The 21,957-nt window shown below is 42.6% G+C and overlaps 1 protein-coding gene across 2 annotated transcripts in view; it reads left to right on the forward strand.

Annotated features, from left to right (window-relative positions):
- Window positions 1–255: 255 nt before the first annotated feature.
- Window positions 256–21,957, forward strand: part of LOC118502666 (synapsin) — a 50,675-nt gene continuing 28,973 nt past the window's right edge. Inside the window, exons 1-7 of one of the 2 annotated variants that reach the window (XM_036035132.1) lie at window positions 256–771; window positions 12,597–12,709; window positions 12,986–13,412; window positions 16,998–17,077; window positions 18,908–19,272; window positions 19,341–19,711; window positions 21,846–21,950. In XM_036035132.1, the coding sequence (XP_035891025.1) occupies window positions 19,020–19,272; window positions 19,341–19,711; window positions 21,846–21,950 (729 nt within the window). In that variant the 5' untranslated portion in view covers window positions 256–771; window positions 12,597–12,709; window positions 12,986–13,412; window positions 16,998–17,077; window positions 18,908–19,019. Of the gene's footprint in view, window positions 772–12,596; window positions 12,710–12,985; window positions 13,413–16,997; window positions 17,078–18,907; window positions 19,273–19,340; window positions 19,712–21,845; window positions 21,951–21,957 lie in introns of those variants that run through there. The other variant, XM_036035133.1, reaches the window with a different exon arrangement.

Below are 21,957 nucleotides of genomic sequence, written 5' to 3' on the forward strand. Positions count from 1 at the left end.
TGACATATAAAAGCCTTTGTATGTGAAAGATAAATTGTAAAGTTTAATGTGTCACAGCGTGTGCTTCCATCTGAAAGCTATTCGGATGACATCCACACACCGTAAAGCGTTCGTGTAAATCCGGTAGCTTTCTCTCCAAGCATTTTTCCAGCTCCCGATTTGCTCTTCTTTCGGTCATCGCCGACGTTGTAGGTGTTGAGCGCGTGTGTACAATCGGCCCGCTTCTGTGGTAGTATTTTGTGTGTGAAACCGACGACGACGACCACGACGACCGCTACTACTACTACGAACGTTCGTCGTTATCCTCCTCTGAAAGGATCAGTGACGAAGGCGCGTGCACCGCCAGCCAGAGTTTCATTCTCGTATCGTACAGTGTCGGAGAAAAACGTTTTCCTCCCCCAGTGTGTCGTGGTGTCGGGTGTAGTTGTGCGTGTGTGCGTGTGTGTGCGTTTGTTCGCGCACTAGCTCTGTCTGTCAGTGAAAAATCATTTCCACCACATTTGTGCTTGTGCTCTGCTTTCGTTGCAGGTGTGAAAAGGTTGTGGTCCCTTTTGGTGAAACCGTGTTATTTGATGTGAAAGTTTGTGCTGGCCTCCCTCAGGTGCATCCTCGGTTTGGAAAAATCCTTCCCATCGATTCACAACACATTTTCTCCCAGTAACGTCATATAAGGCTTTTTCCGAGGAACATCGAACCAGTTAAGCCAGTTGACTGGCGTGTAGAAGAGCGACAACGATAAAAGAAAAGCTTCAACTCTAACTACAAACGCAGGTAGGAGTGTGTGTGTGTGCGTATGTTTGAGAGTGTGTGTGTCCCCAACGACCAACAACCCCATGAGCGCCGAGGCCCATGTGACCCATGTGAAAAGTTCGTTAATGCCTCCAAACCCCGTTGAGCGGTTGATTTAACCATCAAGAGGACACGATTTTCCTTCGATGTCGGCGCCCGGGGAGGGAAAATTATATTGTTCTCACACACACACACGAAAAAAAAGGGAAAAAACAAAAGCTGCACGCGTGCACGCGTGGCGTAACAGGAAGTAATTTTTCATTCAAATTTCCATTGAAAAACCTGCCCCATTCAGACGCCGAACTACACGCGTTACACGCACGCACGCTTGTGCGGGGAAAACTGGCCACCCTTCCGTTTCCCCCTCCCATACTTCTCCAACTTTCACCTGGGGCTTCCTGTTTTGATCCCTTTTTCGCACAAGGTAACGGCGGATGCGAAACGGAACAAAAGTTTGTCGACTCCGGAATGCCGGAAAAGCTTCGCTGGCGCCTCACTGGATGACCTGATTTCGGGTTTTTGATGAACGGGCAGTTTTCTTTTATTTCCGATTGGGTTTCCCTCATTCTCGTCGCGCCGAGTGTGTGGGAATGCCTCCGGGAGGTTCACTTTTGTTTGCCTACTTTCAGGCGTAATGGGGCAAGGCTAGCTCACATGTTGTTTTACGCCGTGAAATTATAACGGAAGAAAAGCGATAGGATTTCCCTTAGCAGAAGAAAGAGGACGTCTTTATTTTTTCTTTCTTTTTTCATCAAGTTATTGATTTTATATTGGTCGCCTCACCGTAACAATCGGGATAAACACACAGGTTAAAAAGTTGGATAAGCCTGTTAATATTGGAGCAAGAACAGACAAAAAATCGCTGTGCAAAGTTCTAAGTACCAAATTATCCTCTTCCACCTCCGGAACTACCCTTATCGCACATCCCTTTTACTCTCTCTCTCTCTCTCTCTCTCTCCTACTTCTCGCGGTTCGTTCTCTCTTTGCCAATGGGAATCGCAGATCTCCGATTCTCTCGATGTTTGCATTGGGGAAAATGGGATTATAGCTTATAGCTGCCGTTCTCGAGGCGGAACAGACCGAACGCTAGAATATCTCTCTCCCACAACTTCGATTCTGTTTGATTTTCATAGAGCTAAATCGCACCCCGCAGCTTCAACATTAAAACCCCTAACTGGGTTTGTCGGGAGCTCAGAATGGGAGAAGGGACAATCCAAACTGAGGAATCCCACCCGAAAAAAAAATCCGGCGTTCTCGAGAGCACATTGGGTGTAAAACGGTAGGCGACAAGTATGCTAACTGGATCAAGTATATCCTGCCCCACAGCGAATACCAACACACTCTCGCAATGGGGCAAAAGCCTCACGTGTACGGCAAAATGCCGACACTTACGTAACACCTACCGCGCTGGAACGATGCAGGTCGTACGGCTACTCGGCAAAAGGACGACTCCTGGCTCATCCCTAGTAGAACGAAGGACTCGTGGAGAGGGAGTCGAGACGACGAGACTTTGTGTGTGTGTCTGCAAATGAAAATGGTCTGCGGTGGGGATGTAAACGATATGGTTAGCCGTCTAACTTTTTTTCGGTTTTCGGTTTGGTTTGCGTTATAGAAAGTTGTTGAAATTGGATCTCAAGTACCGCGTTCTTGGGGGAGAAGAATTGTGAAGTTGTCGACAGCAAAAAATATTCCAGTTGCCCTGATCTGATTCAATCTTGGCCGGATGATAGATAGAGGCAAGCGCAGCCAGCAGTAAATCATCCCTAACTAGTGAATCTTTATCGTATTCACATGGCGATGGTTTGCACACGCAGGAAGCCTAAATTGTGCCATAAACTCTGGAGTGGCGGAGCGGTTCATATTGCGTTTTGTTGTGCAAACAGAGCTAGGAGGTTGGATGTGGCCTTCCATATTTTTATGTTTGGCGTTATCGTAAAGTTAATCGTGATGAAGGAGTTGACATTACATGTGCCTACATAAATTGATGAGCATAAAAAGCTGTCATTTGATCTTCAATTCAAATAATGAGTTACATATTTTAACTACAGAAGATTCGAATCAATAAAATATTTAAAGCTGTCAAAACTCCAAGGGTTATATTTTTTTAATCTTACCTTTGAAGTTAATTGAAATAAAGTTCATTGAATTCTAACAGAGAACCAAAACCAGTAACATCCAGTGCTTGCACCATCCTTCTTATTTCTTATTATTTATTCCTTTTCTTAATGTTTTCTCGAGATGAGATTTGATCTCCGGTCCTTACTTGTGAAGATCGGCTTCGCTAACGACTCAGCCACCGGACCACTCCGAAAAGACCGAGAATTGTATGAATTAATACCAGAGAAATGTTGATGAGTAAGCGAGCAGCCAGGAACACATCCAAGGATATCAGGTTGTTATCATTTAGCTACAATTTATCCAATCGAAAAGTGTCTACGAGAGGCTCCTAAAGATCGAAATCCACAGAAAAGAGATCCGATAACCGGTGTCCGTATGTCAAAGCTGCTAAAATTGATTCCCGCGAAAATTGTTCGTAATTCAATACATTCCAATCCAGTAGGAGACCTCCCAAGGCTGCCAATATATCAGCAAAATCTATACGGAGAATAATTAGGGAAGAATGCAGCATGTTTTTGTTAAAACTTGTGTTGAAACAATTTATAGTTGATATTGAGATTTTGAAGCGCCAGTCATTTTCCTGGGCGGAGGCCAACTGCTTTAAAGATCAAAACACTCTCATATGATGGAGTGCCTTATCACATGCCAAATTGTACCAAACGAGTGCTGATGAAAAATATGAAGTTATTGGCCATGAGATGTGTAGCATACAGATGGATGGCCTAAAGAGTGCAGGCCTTAACACGTTAGATAATACATGTTAGACGTATGTTGAAACACACGAGCGCAAATCATCTTTCCCCATTGTGGAATCCCTGAAGACTGTTTTAACACGCACGTGACTGTGGATGAGCAAGGTCCACCATTCGGAAAACGTTTACTAGCTGTTGAAGTCGTCTTGAGAATTAGATGGCATGGGATTTCTACACGGTAGACATTTGCAGGTTTCCTTCAGCATTTTGTGCCTCGTGAAATTTGTGAGAAGTAAGACCAAGAGCCCAAGAGGCCAAAGAACGTATAGCACCATTCTTTCAAATATATATGACACATCAGCCCTTCCCCAACGTATTCACGATTCAGTACAACATACATGTCTTTAGCATGCATTTTAGCCCAAGCGTATGCAAACAAAGAGCTTAAATGCTTCCACACGAAATGACGGGTCTCTCAGGGCACGGTCTTGGAAAATCGCCTGAAAGTATGCAATCGCTTAACGAGTGTTGTAATTACTCACAACCCTTCCAGCCACAAATATTGACTGTAGGGATAAAACAAAACAAACAAAAAAAACTCTCCACACGTGACGCAAATTCAACCGGGAAAAATAAAAACATTCCCACTCCGGGTTCAAACAAACCGACCGACCTGCTCGAGTGTTACCATGAAAATTCCGGGAAATATGAATCAACGGTGTAATGTTTCTCGTGGTAATCTATTTACACCAAAGCTCGGCTCGCCACGGCAATCAATAAATACCGCCCTTTTTACCATCAATCAGTTACACGGCGCAATGTTGCCATACCATATTCCAAGGCCCACTTTATTCATTTATCATCGTGACAAGATAAATATGTTGGATGGCAGCGCTAGAGGAGTAAGAAAACAATAAGCCAAAGCAAATTTACCGCATCAAGGGTGACAAAGTGAATATCATATTTGGATCGTTATTTCATGCTGTCATCTAGAAATCTTATGTCACAAAGTCATCTTTTGCTGTCGGTTTTTTCGGGGTGCAAATAAATGATTAGAAACTAATGCTACGGAACATTGTGGTCACGATGAAGATATTTTAATGATTTTTGCTAAGTAAACCACAAACGTGTATCCAGCGAAAGAGAACAGACACTTACACGCATCAACCGCAATAAAATAGCAATTTATGGTAAGCGTTTTAAAACAAAACCAACACAAAAAAGCCGCAGACTCGCAAACCGACCCCTGTTTACCCTGCTACCTTGTACTGCAAAGTGTAAAACAAAAGCAGAACCGGCTTTGCCATCCGCGGGGGTTTTCTTTCGCTGTGGAGACTTTGGACCAGCAGCCAGGGAACGTTCCCGCAGACAACCACATAAAAAGGGGTAACATTCTAGAGCGCATTTATTGTTCTGCGAACAGCGTATCCTATTTGCTTGTTCTACCCCATCGAAATGGCACAAGCAGAAATCACAATCAAAGCGGCTTAACCCGGGCAGACTAAAGCTGTGCAGAAATGTTACGTATCCGTATTCCTTACGTCAAATCCGTTCCGATTCGGTCCGTGACTTTAAAACGCATTGATACTGAAGCGTGACGGTGTTTCAATGTTTCTCTGGCTTACAAGCGTTAATGTCTGTAGGAATTGTGCTGCAGATTGCAGCTACATCAGGAGGCCTTTTTTGTTGGTATTTGAAGACAATAAAATATAATCATGCCCGCTCCTCAAAATAACCAACAATCAATTCAGATAAATGCTTCTGTCTGTCTGTCTGTCTGTCTTGTAGTCGCTTTTTTATTGATTCATCGGCCATTATCTAACATTACAAAAGGGGGGAGGCGACATTATAACGATCGCCCTATGGCCTCGCCTTGACGAGTCCTGTGGTATGTGAATGCCGAACCAAGAATCAATCGAATCGATCGGTAAAACATCCATTTTGTGACACTAGCCCACCAGCACTCGTTAGCCGGTGGTTCTTTCCCATCTCTTGCCAATCAAAAACACGATGAAAGCTGATCAAAAATTTATCAAACTTCAACCTTCTGACACTACCCAGCTTTGGACCATTTTCCCGAACTGCGTACAAAGTTACAACCAGCGCGGTACACGAAAAGTTAAGCGAATCTTTCAGTGAAATAGAGAGGATTGAGACAAGCTTTCCAACACCACCCGGAACGGTGGCTCAACTCACACACAACACACAGCACTTGAAATCGCTCCCACATCTTCTACGCTTCAAGTGGTGCCGTGTCCTGTGCTTTCTCTTTTAATGCCACCCCAGTGCTGTGCGGTTCACAAAACTTGACTTCAAACGATGGTTTGGTTTGGTGACGCACAATTGCTTCTGTTCCCGTAGGCGTGTGAATTGTGTCACTTATGTGTTGCTGTGCTCGACTGTAGCGACGCCATCGACCGATATCCTTTTCTTGGATGGTCGTGCAGGGGTTTTTTGTTCTTCAACTGCGTAGACTATGAGGCGCCCATTGATCGGGGGCCCACACGACCATCAACGGGTGGCATTTTGTCGGTGAAGAAGGCATAGACGGATGCGAGGAGCATGAAAAAATCGATGGCAAGAATTCCAATTAGAATTTTTCTGTTGACAAGAGCAGTGTTCAATAATAAGTAGACAGTTGATTGGAGCTTTGATGTAGTTTCGAAGACAATTATTTAGTGAAAAATGGATATTGAAATATTTCAACCTAACCTCTTTTCCACTGCCTTTTTTAATGACGTTTAAGGGTAAATAAGGTCATGGAACCCTAGAAGCCAGGTAATCGCAGAATAAGACCTCATAAGATTATAATGCTCAAGAAGAAGAATAGGTGGTCTAGTGTCAAAGAGGTTATCGATTCGGACCTTGTTCATTGTCAATGGTCTTCTAGACTCTGTCGTGGTTTAACATGGAGTGGAAAAGATGAAGCATTGAGCTTTTGAAACGCAATTTTGACGAATTATGTCAACTCGATATTTCGATGAGGATTCGGTGAGAATCAACAGGCTCTTTTTAATGGACTCTTAACTCAGAGAAGCTGTTCTATCGAGGGTTTTGTTGTACGTTGCTGAGGACTTTCCTGTTAAACATTTCCCAAGTTACCAAGTTTTTTTCCGTGGGATCCAAATCAGGATTGACCTTGGTATAATTCCAGGAAGCAATTGTATATCGATGGGAAGCACAGTATGTTAAAATGTTCCTTTTTATGTTCTCAAACATTCCAAGACCTTTATTGAAATGTAGATAAGAATAAACTTTTTATTTCTCGATACAGCCATCCCAGGCCGTTAGAACTCAATTATCCAATCTCAATTAGAACTTATCAGGCTTGAAGGCTGGGTCGTCCGGTGTCATTGTCATGGCATGTCCTGCTCTCATGACCCTGCCATGTATAATTCGCTGCACCAAGGTGAGATCACCGTACAGTTCGTAAATCTCGTTATTTTATCGGCTCCTTCCTTATTCGTCCACCCAAAAGGAGCCAAAACTCCTCCTGATTTCGACAGTTTTGGATTGAGTCCGAGGTATTTTGAATGGAGAAGTTTCCTCAGGCTGTAGTATGACCGGTTGGCAACTAGCACCCTTGCGTATGACTCAACATCGATGTTGTTGTCGGAGCTGACGTTTCACCCCAGATAGGTGATGTTTTGAACGATTTTAGTGGTCACCTGTTTTGAAAGTGTGGTCACCCTGTGTACATCAACCCTGCGTAAATCAGTGTTTGTTAGCAGGGGGAGCTGGTGGAGCCACCATCATTTTGGTTTTCGCCTCGTTACTCTCCAACCCGAGGTTTAGTGCCGCTCACTCGATCCTTATGTATGATTCTGCTACATATGATAGCCTCAAACCTATGATGTCTATGTCATCAGCGTATGCCTAGATATTCTTCTTGCTCTTCCTTGGCACTACAACCGCTAGAGGTCTCGGCCTGCCATTTCTGGCTTTCAGTGTCTTATTTCTACCCGTAGCAAAGTAGTCAACTCTGTGTACAGGGAGGTAGTCTGGATGAGATTTAAACCCCGGACCTGCCATGTGAAGACCGGCACCGTTATCGCCTCTGGCCCCTCCAGGAGATGAACCCGAAGCCCAAGCTCATGGACCCCATCCCTAATGCAAGCTTATGTTAAAAAAGGCCCTGAGAGTTTTCCATCAATCTTCACCTGACATCATCATCATTGATCATTGTCATTGTTACAAGTCGGATATGCTTTTAGCCGGAATTCCTAGGTTTACATACAGCACTGCTAGACAGCAACATTTAGAGGGTCTAAAAATGCTTGAGTGAATTGTTAATGCAGGCTTGCTATTGATTCTATGAGAAACTTATTAATTCAATCAAAAAAAAATATTAATTTTATCTTCAAATAAATATATAAAACTGACTTGCATTGTAGGCGGATAAATGCCAGTATTTTTACATAAGTCATTCGGAAATTTTTTCCCAAAATTATCACTTGACAGATTCTTCTTCTTCTTCTGTGGCACTACAACCTCGAGAGGTCTCGGCCTGCCATTGCTGGCTTTCTGTGACTTAATTTTACCCGTAGAAAAGTAGTCAGCCTTTCGTACGGGGAGGCGGTCTGGATGGGATTTGAACCCCGGCCCTGCCGTGTGAAGACCGGCGCCGCTGTCGCCTCGGCCACCGGACCGCCCCATTAACATGCTGCAAAACAGTTAATGGGGACAGATTAACATGCTGCAAAATAATCATGGACGAATTAAGACATCGTCTAACATCCCACCCACTAACGCTTTTAATTTCAATTCAACTTTAAAGTTTTCATCAGACCAAAAGTACTTTTAACGCCTCATCCAATCGTTCCACGAAATGAAAGTCTTCTCGGAGTGAGCCACCTACATCGTAGCAAAAGCGTTAAGCCATACCTCGATGTTGTTGTCCTTTACTGATAACGACACAAAACACCTTTTCCACCAACGCAACGGTGTCGTCCGTCTACGCCATCGCTTCAATTGCAAAAGTTTGGCCAAATCCGAGGCACAGCAATGGCTTCCAGTGTAGCGTACGCTTCAAATCGTCCACTGGGAAATAAGTGAACGAAATTGAATGGTTTGCCTTCATTCCTCCATCTCATCCAACCTCCCCGTTTACCGCCACAAATCATGCACGGCTCTGAAGGTTTATCTGCCGCAAGATCCGTTGGCCGCTCGATCCTAATTGAAAGTGACTATCGTTCACCGGGAATGAATGTCACCGGTTTGGGTCGTATCGTGTGACGGCTTGCTTGGGGAGCGATTCGAGTAAACAAACTTTCTTTCGACAGGCAGGAAGGCAGACGGGAGATACCTGTAGAGCTCGCTTCATCTAAAACCCGGATGGATATAATTTCAGAACGATATCGCTTGCGTTAAAATAGATAGCAAAGGCTTAACCTCGAATCGAACTGAACAGCTCATTTGCTGATGAACTTCTTCTTCGCCGGCTTCTGTTTGCATTTATCCCACGGTGGTTCAGTGTTGAAAGCATATTGCTCTGCTGTGAAAGTAATAAAATCCAAGCGCAAAGAACGATAAACTACGCTTTGGGCGGCAACCTTGAACGAGTTGATCCAATAAAGCTAATATCGATTCTATCCTGCACTGTGTAAGGCTTTATTTATGTGTTCCGTTTGGCGTTTCGCGTTGCGCCATCGTTTGATTGGATGTTTTATTAGCGCTTTATCGATTTTATACTGCGCAGCGAACAAATATTAGGTGTCGTCTGGGACAGCGCAAGGATGATGCTGTTAGATGATTATAAATAAAATTAAGCGAGCATAAATATTGATGTTTAAAATACTCCAAAATGTTTTTTTTTTCATTCCTTGGATTATAAGAACTTTTGAGTAATTTTTTTTTTTTTTATTTTGACATAATATGCAGATATTTCAAGTTCATACGTTAAGGGAGAAAGTACTCGGTCTGCCATGTCAATCTGGCATTCTGTGGCTTAATTTTACCCTCAGCTGGATAGTCAGTCCTGTATACGGACAGGCGATGGGAAGCATCGGGCCCCGGGCCACCCCGACCAACCTTTTAATACTTCATGTTTCATATATTTTAAAAATTCATCTGTAACACATTCCAGCATGAGAATGCTATTTGCTGACGAGACAAATTTTAACAATTATGGACGTAGACGCTTCCGAAACATGGACTGTGACATAAGAAATTCGTACATGGAGAAGGTTTCGTTAAGAATTTTACGTGTAACACTTGAGGGATCCTAGTGTCCTATCATTGTTCTATAGAGTCCTATAAAGAATTATATCTCGTGGTCTTAAACTCCCAGACGGTGGAACACAGAGCTAAGGAGTGCTGGAGTATCTGTTTCGCTGCTTATCAACCAAGCCCCACACGGACACTGTGCTGTAGATCGTCGTCGCAGTAGATGCTTTCCATGTAAAAAGTAAAATTTCATTTCGCATAGCCTTTTGCCGGATTGTTTTTATAAGCTGATCCAGGCCTGGGCTGATGAACATCAAACGAAACTAGCATATTCTACGCCTGATCGAGTTAGCGAACAGAAAAACGGGATCGCGAAGCTCTTTGGTTATTCTATGGATAATGGCTAGCATCTGGTTAGCGCGATTAATTATATTAGCTATGTGAGGTCTAAAGCTGAGCATTTTGCCAAGAAGGGTTCCTAAATCGCAACACACATTCGGTACGTAAAAAAAAAATTGTTAATTTTGTAGTCAACTAATTCTGGACAGATGGAATAGATGACATTACTTGACATTTTTAGCCAAAAATTGACAATAGATTATGTCGACACCAAGCCTTTACACTTTTACATCGTCAGCATACAGCAGCACGTTGTAATCAGCAAGAAATATAACAAATTGATGGAAAAGAGAAACAGTGGAACTAGTTTGATGCTCAGGGAAGCCCAGAACTGATATGTAAATAATCTAGAATAACTCAATCAACTGAAATATTGTGGTGATGCGATTCCAAACTTTGAACAATCATTTATCAGATACAAATGAGTGAAAATAAAATAAGGTTGAATTATCTAAGCTCTGCAACGAACATTCCATTCAAAAGGAATTGATGATGAAAAGTCCCAGGGAACGAAATTGGGATAAAAAATTGATTATGAACTAAATGTTATAAAGCATTTATTTTATTACACTAAATTTTTGCTTTTTGAGATCTATCGATAATAGTAAAAGGTCTCCAAACGCAATAAAGAAGCATATAACAACTAGCTTTAGTCGTCATTAGACCTCACTATGGACTATCCTCTAAACTCATGTAATGCGGATTGCCTAAATATCGGCGCAAACAGTCATTTATTTTCAAATAATTTCTTCCAATAATCAATATCAATTACGAAAGACTTCAGCAATTTTTTATCTCGTTCTTTCCTTTCGGAACCCATTTGACGCCTTATTTAATTATAAATTCATAACCATTCAGTCAACAAACACCATGCCTCCATCCGCCATGCAGTAAGCTTACCGCCGAAAGCACAAAACATGGCAATAAATAGAATCACTCACTGTCCCGCTGTGTCCCAGATTGATTCACCGGGATGGCATCCATCATCCTTTGGCCACACCAAAACGGTTACCGCACAGCGGGTGGTGGTCGGTGCACTGAATCCTGAATCGGTATGAGTGTGTGTTAGTGTAGGCCACCGACGAAGATGACGTTTTCTTCCCGAATGAAGCGAATCGAAATTGAAATTGAATTATCCCCTCTGTCGGACGTGTTTTGAGAACGCAAAAACTGGTTCGGTGTACTGTTCGCTTCACTGAATTGAGGGCAGCGATAATGTAATGTTCATGCTTAAATGATATTTATGCCTAGCTGCTACTGCTGTAGGTAGATCGTAACATACTCTGGCTTAAAGTCATGCTTAAATTCTTGTCCGGGAAAACGTTAGGCCCCATACCATTTGACTGGTCTGTTTGAAGTAGGCCTTCGAGGGTACTCGAGAAAAGTTTCCCCTCCTTGTTGAGGTGGCTCCACTCATGTGCGGCATCTGAAGAAGTTCAGCTGAAAGGGATGCACCTCAAGCACGTCTAAGGATGGCTTTCATGATATACTTTGTATGGATATGTCCTGAAGACATTCAACCAGAGTTCTTCGATGCTTTTTCGTGCAGTTTTAAATCATGTTTAAAATAAGATAAAATATTTTGTTTACAAAATTTTAACACAAATTTTAAAGAATTATTTTAGAAGAAAATAATCTTTCATACTTCGATTGACGCAAACTTTCCCATCTCTTCTAACAAACCCTTCCCAACCAGTCGACGATTACACCATAATCAGCCCCGTTTTAATTAATCTCGTAACGTTGCATGCGACACGCTTTCTGTTTCCCCAAACGCGCCCATTCGAAAGGTCAGTTCCGCCACTACAAATTTCGCGACACGACAACAACCAACCAGACTTCTGCAGCTCTAGTGGCTGAGCGCGTATCCTTCTTACCGATGGCAAGCTACATTTCCGGGCACGACATACCGAACATAACATCCGGCCCCGTTCTTTTATCGTAAAATCCAGCGGACGACATTCGGACGACATTCGGCCTCCGGGGGCCTAGATTCTGAAGCTAATGAATTTTTCATTACCATTCTCACACAGTCCAGTCGCCGCCGGTTATTGCCGCCTGTCGGATTTGAAACAAAATTAGACCCAGGTTCGGTGGGCGATGAGGTGCACACTGAGGTTGGATTTTCCCGGAAATGAAAAACCTCGTACCGTGCAAAGGGAAAACACAAACAAACTCTACTCAGAAGGGACACCCTGGAATCGTTTGTAACCAGCCTCCATTCGCGGCAGACTTGGCGCAAAGCAAAGAGACAGTCGCGTCTCCAAGAAATGTTAAGAATAGTTTGCTTTGTTCTTCATTCGTCCTTACATATTACAAAAAGTGAAAAGCGACTTCAGAGTCTGCCTGTTTAAAGAGATTTCTTTCAGCTGTTTGAAGTTTTCGGTCCATTTCATTTGCTTACATGCAGCTTGCTTTTGCCTTTTCTTTCAGATTACAGAGCGAAGTAAAGTCCCTTGGAGACCCTTGCAGACCCTTGGAGCTAAAGAGCACAGACAAGCGACGCGAATCCTAAGAAATCGTAAGGTAGCTAATTTGTCCTTCAGGTAAGACATTGTCGAGTCGCCTTTGCTTTCACAAGATTTCCCAACCCTCGAATTCCTCGAACTGACCTTGTGTCTCGCCCGGTTTTCGAAACTTCTGCCTGCATCACTTATGTCTTTCCATTAGTAATGTGTTGTTTTTCTCTTTTTTCTTTACCTCACGGATTATCCCCACCATCATTCCACACCATTGGGTGCTTGCCATTTATCGCGTTCCTTCGCACCATACCGATGCGGGGCCTGAATCGGGTCATTCGATTTGCTGGCCTGGTGGTTTAGTAGTGTGTCACCATCATCATTCCCTCGTAACGTGCCATCAGTACACCATTCATCAGTCTTAGCGCACAAGAGTACTGTCGTTGGTGCTCGGTGAACAAAAAAAAACGCTCGCCATCTAACGCGACGACAAAGTGTCAACGACATTTCCATCAGCAGGGCCATCAGCAGCATCCCATACGGGCCGCCGGCTCTATAAACACGACATCAAGTAATACTCGTGGCCAGAAAAACACACACACGCGTAATCGCTCACAGCTAGCCAGCCGGGCTCTCACGTAGAAGTCACACAGACACAGACAGAGGCCCGGAAGTCAGCTAAAGCCGCCACTCGGGTGCGTAGCGTAGTTGTCTTCACTTTCGTTCCGTTCCGTTCAATATTAGCGCCATATCTGACGCTGGGTGCGGGCGAATCTGCGCCCCGCCAAAGGTAATAATTGTTTGCATCGAAACTCTATCAACCCTTCTCTCTCACTCTCGCTCCCGTATCTCTCGCTTTATTGCTTTTCCTTTCTCGCTTGCTGCCGTCCGTCCGCCCGATTCGAACGATCCTCCGTTCCTGTGGGCTATAATTTCGCTTCAACCATCACCGTAACCGAACTATCCTTCCGTACGCTTGAAATAGTTTGCTCGTACGAGTTTTCCCATCACACATCCGTCCAGCGTCCGAATGCCGGCCTAACCGGTCTAACTTTGTCGAATAACATAATCAACACCGAGAAACACCGGGCGCCTCCATTGAGGTTGATGTTATGGGGAAGTTTTATGTATTCTTTTTAGTTGGTGCTTTGTTTTATTCGGCTTCTTTTTATTCCTATTTGAATGAAAGCCCGTTTTCTGGCTCTACGTGTAATTATTTTGATTTCACAACCATCAACCAATCCTTTTTAGAAAATGAAATAGAATCCTTTTTAGCCCATTACTCAAAAGGATTCTATTCAATCTTTTGATACAATTTCATATTCCTCACTCGCTGGTCGTTTAGCCGTGCACATTAGAGTGAAACTTTTCTTTCGTGAAAGAGAAAAAAAAAGCAAACACCGAAACAAAACCCGGCACGCTCTATCCGTTTTGTGTCTTGCGGTACACATCCTTCCGCAGCAAACGGGGAGCGGTTTCCTGTACGAAGAACAAATTCGCTACATCAACTGCTTCCGTTTCGGTTGCTTATTTATCTCCTCTTTGCTGGCGGTTTTTTGTTGTTTTCCTCTCTTACCATGGAGAGGAGCTGTTTTTCTCTTCTTCCTCTAATCATCGGGCACATCGCCAACCGACTTGTAAAAACCTCCCGCTCTCACACACACACACACACACACATACACACGTTTGCAAAAAATGCTTGTGATGATTCAATAATGAAACTTCTAACCTACGGCAACACGATACGGCAAAGTTTTGTCCGTATTTTTCTTTCTTTCGCGTCGGAGGGCTTTGCCAGAAATCAACCGGCAACCAACGCTGAATGCAAACACACGATCGAATCACATAAAACCAGTGTGGAATGAATCTGTGTGCAAACGGCTTCAATTCGTTATGCATTTCAAATGTGCGTTTGTGTGTGTGTGGTGAGGGGGGTCTTGTTTGTGTGCAAGGAAAACTTTCTCACTCACTGTAAATACTAACGCAAGCTTATGGGAGGTTTTCTTCTTTTCCCTGTCTCAGTCTTCGTTTGGCTTTTGTATGAGTTTACAAATGATATGCGGTTTTGAAAGTGAGTCGTTATATGCATAAACCATGGATAGGCATGAAATAATGATAAACAAACATTAAATGCAAATGGCAATTAATAAGAACGATGACATTAGCAATTCTTAGCAACGCTTTGCCTGATGCCATTAAAAACTTTTACGCTTTTGTGTTTGTGGGACATCGATTTAATTTCAGTTACTTAACAGATTTAACGATATAAATCAAACCATTTAGGATTACCTGAAACCATTGTTTGCAAATAATTGATATAGATAACGACACCTTCAAATGTATATCATTTATTTAAACAGAGCGTCGTTAGGTAGTTAACCAATTAACCAAGGCGGATTTAATACTGGATATAATTTTATATTTTAAACTTTTTGCTTTCAATTTCAATGAATTTAGCAAGGCAATGAGCTATTCATTCTAAGAGATTCTTGCATAAAAACTAGGTTGAATAACTTAGAATGTCGGTCTCATGAGCGTGATTCCGCCATTTTTTATGCGCCTGAAAGTATGCAATTTCATGTTGGAAGTATAACAGTAAATAGTATCTCATGCGATTAGTTTATAACAGAATTTGAACTACAGGCTATTTGACAGAATATTGATCAGAATCAGAAATTTTGAGAAGTCTTGAATAGTAGATGAGCCCAAAAGCAGCGAATTCTCTTTAATGTTACAAAAGAGCTTACTGTACATCAATTGCAAGAGTCGTTTTAAGTCAGGATTATGACGAATATTGGGATTAAGCCTATCGTGCCAGGCCAGGCTACTGCAGTTTTTGTCGTGCGCATCGCATTGAATTCAAACGTTGATCAACTAAAGTTGATTTCCGGATTATTTTAAATGTTTTATTTTCACTTGGAAATTATTGTTATTATGAACCTGAGAGTTGATAAAACTCGATTTCAAAACTCACACAGTAGCCCAGAAAATAGAAAGTTCTATAAGAGTTTATTATACTGCATTAAAAATCCCAGGTCTAGGAGAGCAGAAGTGCAAGGCCAATAATTCTTTAGTTGTTGACCCATAGACACATAAAATTCATATTCTTTCATATTAGACACTTAACAGCTAGTAGAAAGCCCAACAAATTTAGAGAAATTCATCTAACTTTCAGCCAGACAGCCTTAGAAACAATCTATAAGATCTTTGAGCTGAAACACGAAATCAAACAAAAGCATACTATCGGTGTAATATTGCTTAAATTTGTGATTCAAACCACACTCTTACTGGATTATTTCCACCTTTTAATAGATAAACTTGACATGATATTGAAAGGCAACAAAATTGATTGTAAAATAAAATAAAATAGTAAAGATAGCCTTGAGAGCTTCACAACACGAACTTCTTAAATGGACCCCTATCCCTTAATCCCTAATGAGGTCTTTATCATTATTTTGTAGATTACTTCAATTTTAGAAGCTGTAGCTAGCTGTTCATATCAAACTTCAAACAATGTAATGTTAAAATATCTAATAACACGTACAGTACAATAATACGAGCTTAAATCTGATTTAAATGCAAGGCAACTCACGATACATCTTCAGAACTTGAAAAGAATACTTGACGGATTCTAACCCAGGAACTGCTGCTGAAATCAGCTGATTGTAAATTACATGAAGTGATAGTAAGAATGATATCTTACGACATCAATCTTGCCACTTAAAAGAACCAGCGAATTGTAAAACGAAGCAATGAAGCTACTAACCCTTATTAGATAATTTCACAACCTCAACGACCAGCAAAACTTCTTTTGCAAAGCTTTACCCCTTTAACTTCCCGATTGCTTATTAGTATTAGCAAAAGTTTTATCCGCTGCTCACCTTCTTTTTTGATTTACACTCACCCATCTCATAAGCTTACATTAAAACTTCCCCATTTCAATGTGACCGGTTCCCTATTTCTCGTGAAGCAAATAAAAAAAAACGAGACAAGAAATGTAGAAACTTTCACCCAAAGTAAAACACCTCGTTCAAAGCATAGCTGTGGCAGCTCCATTTAACATAGTTTTCCGTTTGCTTTTCTTTCGCCGGGTTTCTCGGGGTGCCCTCGGTGGGGCCTTTTTCCCAAGCACAACACACCGTCCGTCCTGTGATGCGAGAGTCCGTGCACTTGGTTTTCGTTTTTTTTTTTTCTCTCGTACCAGCCAACTCCCAACACACGTTTTTCTATCACCACAACTACTACTACTACAACGGTTCATCGTCAATTTAATCCATCTTTTCTGTCCCTCAACTCGTTCTCTCTCTCTCTCTCTCTCTCTCTCTGTCTCCGTTCATCCATCCAACATCATCATCGTTCGGGACGGGTTTTACAGCAGGATCCACAAGCCGGCACACTGTCTTTCGCAAGTTTCAAGAGTAGCTTTACCAGCAATGTTAATTTCCTGAAGCGCCGGTAAGTACCCGCGTTGCGGACCGATTTTTCCATTACATTTGCTTTTCCCCTCACGCTCTCTTCTCACATGGCTCCAGGCGCCCCACTTGTATTTACATATCCCACCACCCCACAACCCATTTTCCATCAGGGAAAGCAAACGCTTTTCATCACTTAGTTTCCGCATCTTAGAGTGCTCCTATTAATCTTCTTTTGTTTTTGTAACGTTCAAACACGCATCGAAATTGTATTCGTTCTCATTCGGCGTCACGTTTAACACAAACACTAATGGCATCGGTTGCTTTAGCAAAATTTAACGAGCAAAATTAACGAACGTCCAGATACAAACAACTGTCCGGACGTTAGTACTCGCAAGCGCATTGGCGTTGGCTCTGGACAAGCTCTGGACGTTCGGTTTTTCATCCCCGACATCCCCCGAAGCCCCCCCATCATCATGCTTCTTAGGACCATCTTTCTTTCCCGATCATATTTCCTTGCTCATTTTCTTGTTCCTGGTTAACACATTGAACTTCGTTCCCACATCACACAATTCTAGTACACGGGAAGAAGCATAACAACATTACACTTCAATGCACACCCAAACTAACTGCTTAAAAGCCACCTTAAACCACACTAGCTCAAGTTGGTGTTGGAGCGACGGAACACACGCGAAGTAGTGAAACGAAGCGTGCGCCATACACACTTACATGCCTTCTCTTTACCCAGTGGCAGTGGAGCGAAACCATGAAGAAGATCCGTCGTATACTAATGTTGTAAACCTATTCTTTCTCTCCCTCTCTCTTTCTCTCTCTCTCTTTTATCATTCTTTCTCTCTCTCTCTGTTTCTCACTCTGCTTTGATGATGTTGTTTTCTTTTCTTTTTTATCTTCTTGACTCAATGTGCCCACCATGCGAACGATCCACCAAACCACACACACGCACCACCTGACCTGGTATGCTTGCGTCCACAAATATGTAATTTCCCTCTCTTTTTTACATGCCATTTCTCTCTCTCTTCCTCGCTCTCTTTGTCCTACTCTCTGTCTCTCTGGTTATTGACAATTTTTCCTTAAACTCTTCATGCCATTACATTTTTGCTGTAAATGTGCTCCTTTTCGACTTCCAATTACGCTGTTTCGACTACATTTTCGATGCCCACTTGTGTTTCTTTGACTGTGATTGTGTACATATCTTGTGTGTCTGTGTTTTGACTGAATTTTCCTGAATGCCTTTCTCCTATCTACTTTTATCATACTGCTCTATTTTTCTATTTGTATGTTTTTACATGATGTTTTCGTTTCGTTTCGACTTGTGTTATTCAACTTGGGCTAATTTGATCCTCTTTTTCTCTATTGTTTTCTTTTTCTTTCTTCAACTAAAATTACTTGTTTTCTGTGTTGCCCTTTTTTAATTCCTCTATTCCTTTATTATTTTCTTGTTATTCAATTCGATTCGATCTTCTTATTGTGTGTTCTCTTTTTGAAATTCATGCTTTTGCTTTATTTAATATTCGTTTTTTCATCTTAATTTTCTTTTCATTTCTTTTATAAAACATATATTTTCCTTGACCGTCTCCTTTTCCAAATTTATTCTGTTGTTATACTTTTGTTTGACTTTCTTCTTTTTTCTCCAATTTGTACTTATTCACTTTCTTCTTTGTTCACTTTATTTTATTGTTCTTGTGTGTTTCCTTTTCCAAATTTCTCTCTTTTTTCAATGTATTCATCCCATTCGGTTTTCGATGCGTTCCCACTATTCGCACCTCTCCCACACCCGTTTTTTGCGCTCTGTTTTGCTCTGTCGCGACCTGCTCCTGCATGATGGTCCGTTTCCGCCGTTTTGCTGATTTAGTGATTTCATTGGCAGATTCAGCTCGGGAGACCTGTCTTCCGAGTGCGAGGATGTCGATCCGAAAGACCTGCCACCCGCAGCTCGCCCACAGCCCCCGCTTCAGCAGCAACCGATGCCCGGCGGTCCGCCGAACATTCCGCCACCGCCGGCCCCCGGTACGGCCGGTTCGGTATCGCCGGGCGGTCCCGTACCGCCCGGTTCCGCACCACCGACCGGTGGTCCGGAGCTGTCGCTAAGCTTTGGCAAGGGTCCGGCCCAGCGTGGCACGAGCGCACCCTCGAGCCCGGCCAAATCGCGTGAAAGTTTGCTGCAGCGCGTACAAAGCTTAACCGGGGCGGCCCGCGATCAGGGTGCGTCCATTATAGGTAAGTGCGAAAGGGCGTCGCATTCGCTTCGGTATGGCACCCATTTTCCACGATTGTTTTCCCCGCAGGAGCGGCCGTTTCGACTGCTAGCCGGGTTCAGCCGTTCAATCGGGACAAGTGCTTCACGCTGCTCGTCGTCGACGATCAGAACACGGACTGGTCGAAGTATTTCCGCGGCAAACGGCTGCACAGCGACTACGATATTCGTGTCGAGCAGGCCGAGTTTCGTGAGATTATGCTGACGGCCAGCGCCGACTCGGGACCGATGGTTGGCTGCAACCGGGGCGGTTCGAAGCAGGCGAAACCGTTCCGTCCGGACTTTATACTGGTGCGTCAGCCGCCGCGCGATGGCTCGAAGGACTATCGGTCGACGCTGCTCGGGTTGAAGTATGGCGGTGTGCCGAGCATCAACTCGCTGCACTCGCTGTACCAGTTCCAGGTAAGCGTGATTCAGGAAATTGGATGTTTTGCTGTGTTTTTTCGCTAATGAAGGATCAGAACTGCTTTGTGCTTTCATTGTTTGCTTGCTAACGCTTTGGGCGGGTATATGTGATGTGGCCTTTTCGGTCTAATCGGTTTTGTCTTAAGTCTAATGATCAGAATTGCTGTGCTTAGCTCAAAATTTAATTGTGAAGATGTGCTTAAATGTGTTTCATTTCTGTCGCGAACGATTGCATCGGTTTAACTGGAATTTGTGTCATAATGCTAATAAGAAATTTGACTAGAACTACTCGTGTTTGCAAGTGATTTTTTTTTTCGTCTGAAACGGAGTAACTTGGGCAGAGTGACTAAATGACTTCAATTTAGCCAGATGTCTACGTCACACTCTCTTCAAAAATGCTACCAGCCCTTCTAGAGCGGCCCTTTGGAAGCTTGTAGGGAACTTGGCCAGCACGGTCATAAAAATAAATATTCACATAATTTCGGCTCTTCTCAAGCCTTTACGATCAGCTTTTATTCCGGCTCCAGCTAGCAAATGGCTGGAAAAAGTCCTCTACTTGATGATTAAACAGACAAAATTATTTGCTGAGGGCTTTGGCTTGAGGGCTTTGGTTACGAAATATGATCTTATGCAGGGTCTTTTTCAACGGTTTTGACGGATGCTGAGACGAATTGGATCCAAAATTGAGGTACGATCTCGGACCAGAGGACGTTATGTCTGTGTAAAATATATTCATAACTGTCTCCAATTCTTCAACTTTTTAACTCAAGTACCACACTGTTTTTAACAACAATACCTCAAATGCAATTCTTTGGCTGATTTGGCAATGGCTTATCAACACGAATTCATATGTTTGGAAGATTTTGTTTGCCTAGATCCGCCAAAACACAAAAACTGATAAAAAATTGATAAAATCGGTAAGACGCAAGGGCAACGTTTGAAAAATATCCTTAATTTGTCTGTCTTTTAAAATACCTTATCTTGGGAAGGAAGTTGAGTTGTTTGGGATAATGTGGAGGGTTAATCGCTAAAGGCCCATAGAACAATATTGAACATATTGGCTATGAAAATTGGTGATTATCTAATGTTGTTCGCTACATCTTTTTCATGTAAATAACTGACACCTATAGGTACAATTCTGGATTCTGAAATCAATAGTTCCAGAACTGATAAAACTTTTAAAGCAATCAAAAGTACTTCCATTCGATTGTATTGAATAATCTTGAGATAGCTCCGATTGATTTGACCTATTTTTTATGGTTTGATTTAACTGTGAAGTACTGAACATAAAATAGTTCATTCAACCAGACATAAAAACAGCCATTCGGGTTTTCGAGACCTCATAAAAACCATTCAGATCCCAGCGAGAATCTCCTCTGGCTTTCACACATCGCTATCAGCCAACGTTCATGGCATGGTTCACTGCTTTTGTCATCATTGAACAAAGAAAGTTGGCTTTCAAAATGATATCACTGAAAAATTACTTAGAACAAAAAGCAAATATAGCTTCGAACTACTACTCTTCTACTTCTTGACTTTAATAAACATATTCCCATTAACTCCAAATCAGATCTTAGAAATTTCACTTGCAAAGACGAAACAACTGCTCTTTTCCAAACAAAAAATTGAGGATACCCCGCAGCTCTGTTTTAAGAATTTCCCATAACTATTCCCCTTGCTTATTCTTGCTCCAAAAAGGCACCTGCCATTCCGAAAGCAAAAATACCCCGCACGCTCACGCCTAGTTTAAAATTCTAAAGCAACCGAACAATTGTCCAAGTGCTATATAACGATTGGCTTTTGCTTGGTAGCCTCAGGCTTTTAAATAACCACCAACCACCACCACCACCAACCACCACCAACCAGCACCAACCAATTCCAACACCGCCATTGTTGCTTCAGAAAAACACCAACCAAAACCAAAAAATTGGCTTGTAATCCGCTTACTGTCGTGACCCAGCTTACGCCTGTCCGTCCAGTAGTATGGAGGGACGCACTGTTCTGTGTTTCCGCTTGTTTAACTGTATTGTATGGTGTTTAACCTGTTCAATATGTACAAATTACTTGCCCCGGTTCAGCGAAGTACAGCTAATGCGTTTCTTGTACTATTTTCTCACATTCGAATCGTCAGGACAAACCGTGGGTATTCGCTCATCTGCTGCAACTTCAGCGCCGTCTCGGTCGCGATGCGTTCCCACTGGTCGAGCAGACGTTCTTCCCGAACCCGAAAGACATGGTAAGTG

Source organism: Anopheles stephensi, chromosome 2 (assembly GCF_013141755.1).
Source record: "Anopheles stephensi strain Indian chromosome 2, UCI_ANSTEP_V1.0, whole genome shotgun sequence".
In the NCBI taxonomy this organism is placed as follows: Eukaryota; Metazoa; Arthropoda; class Insecta; order Diptera; family Culicidae; genus Anopheles; species Anopheles stephensi.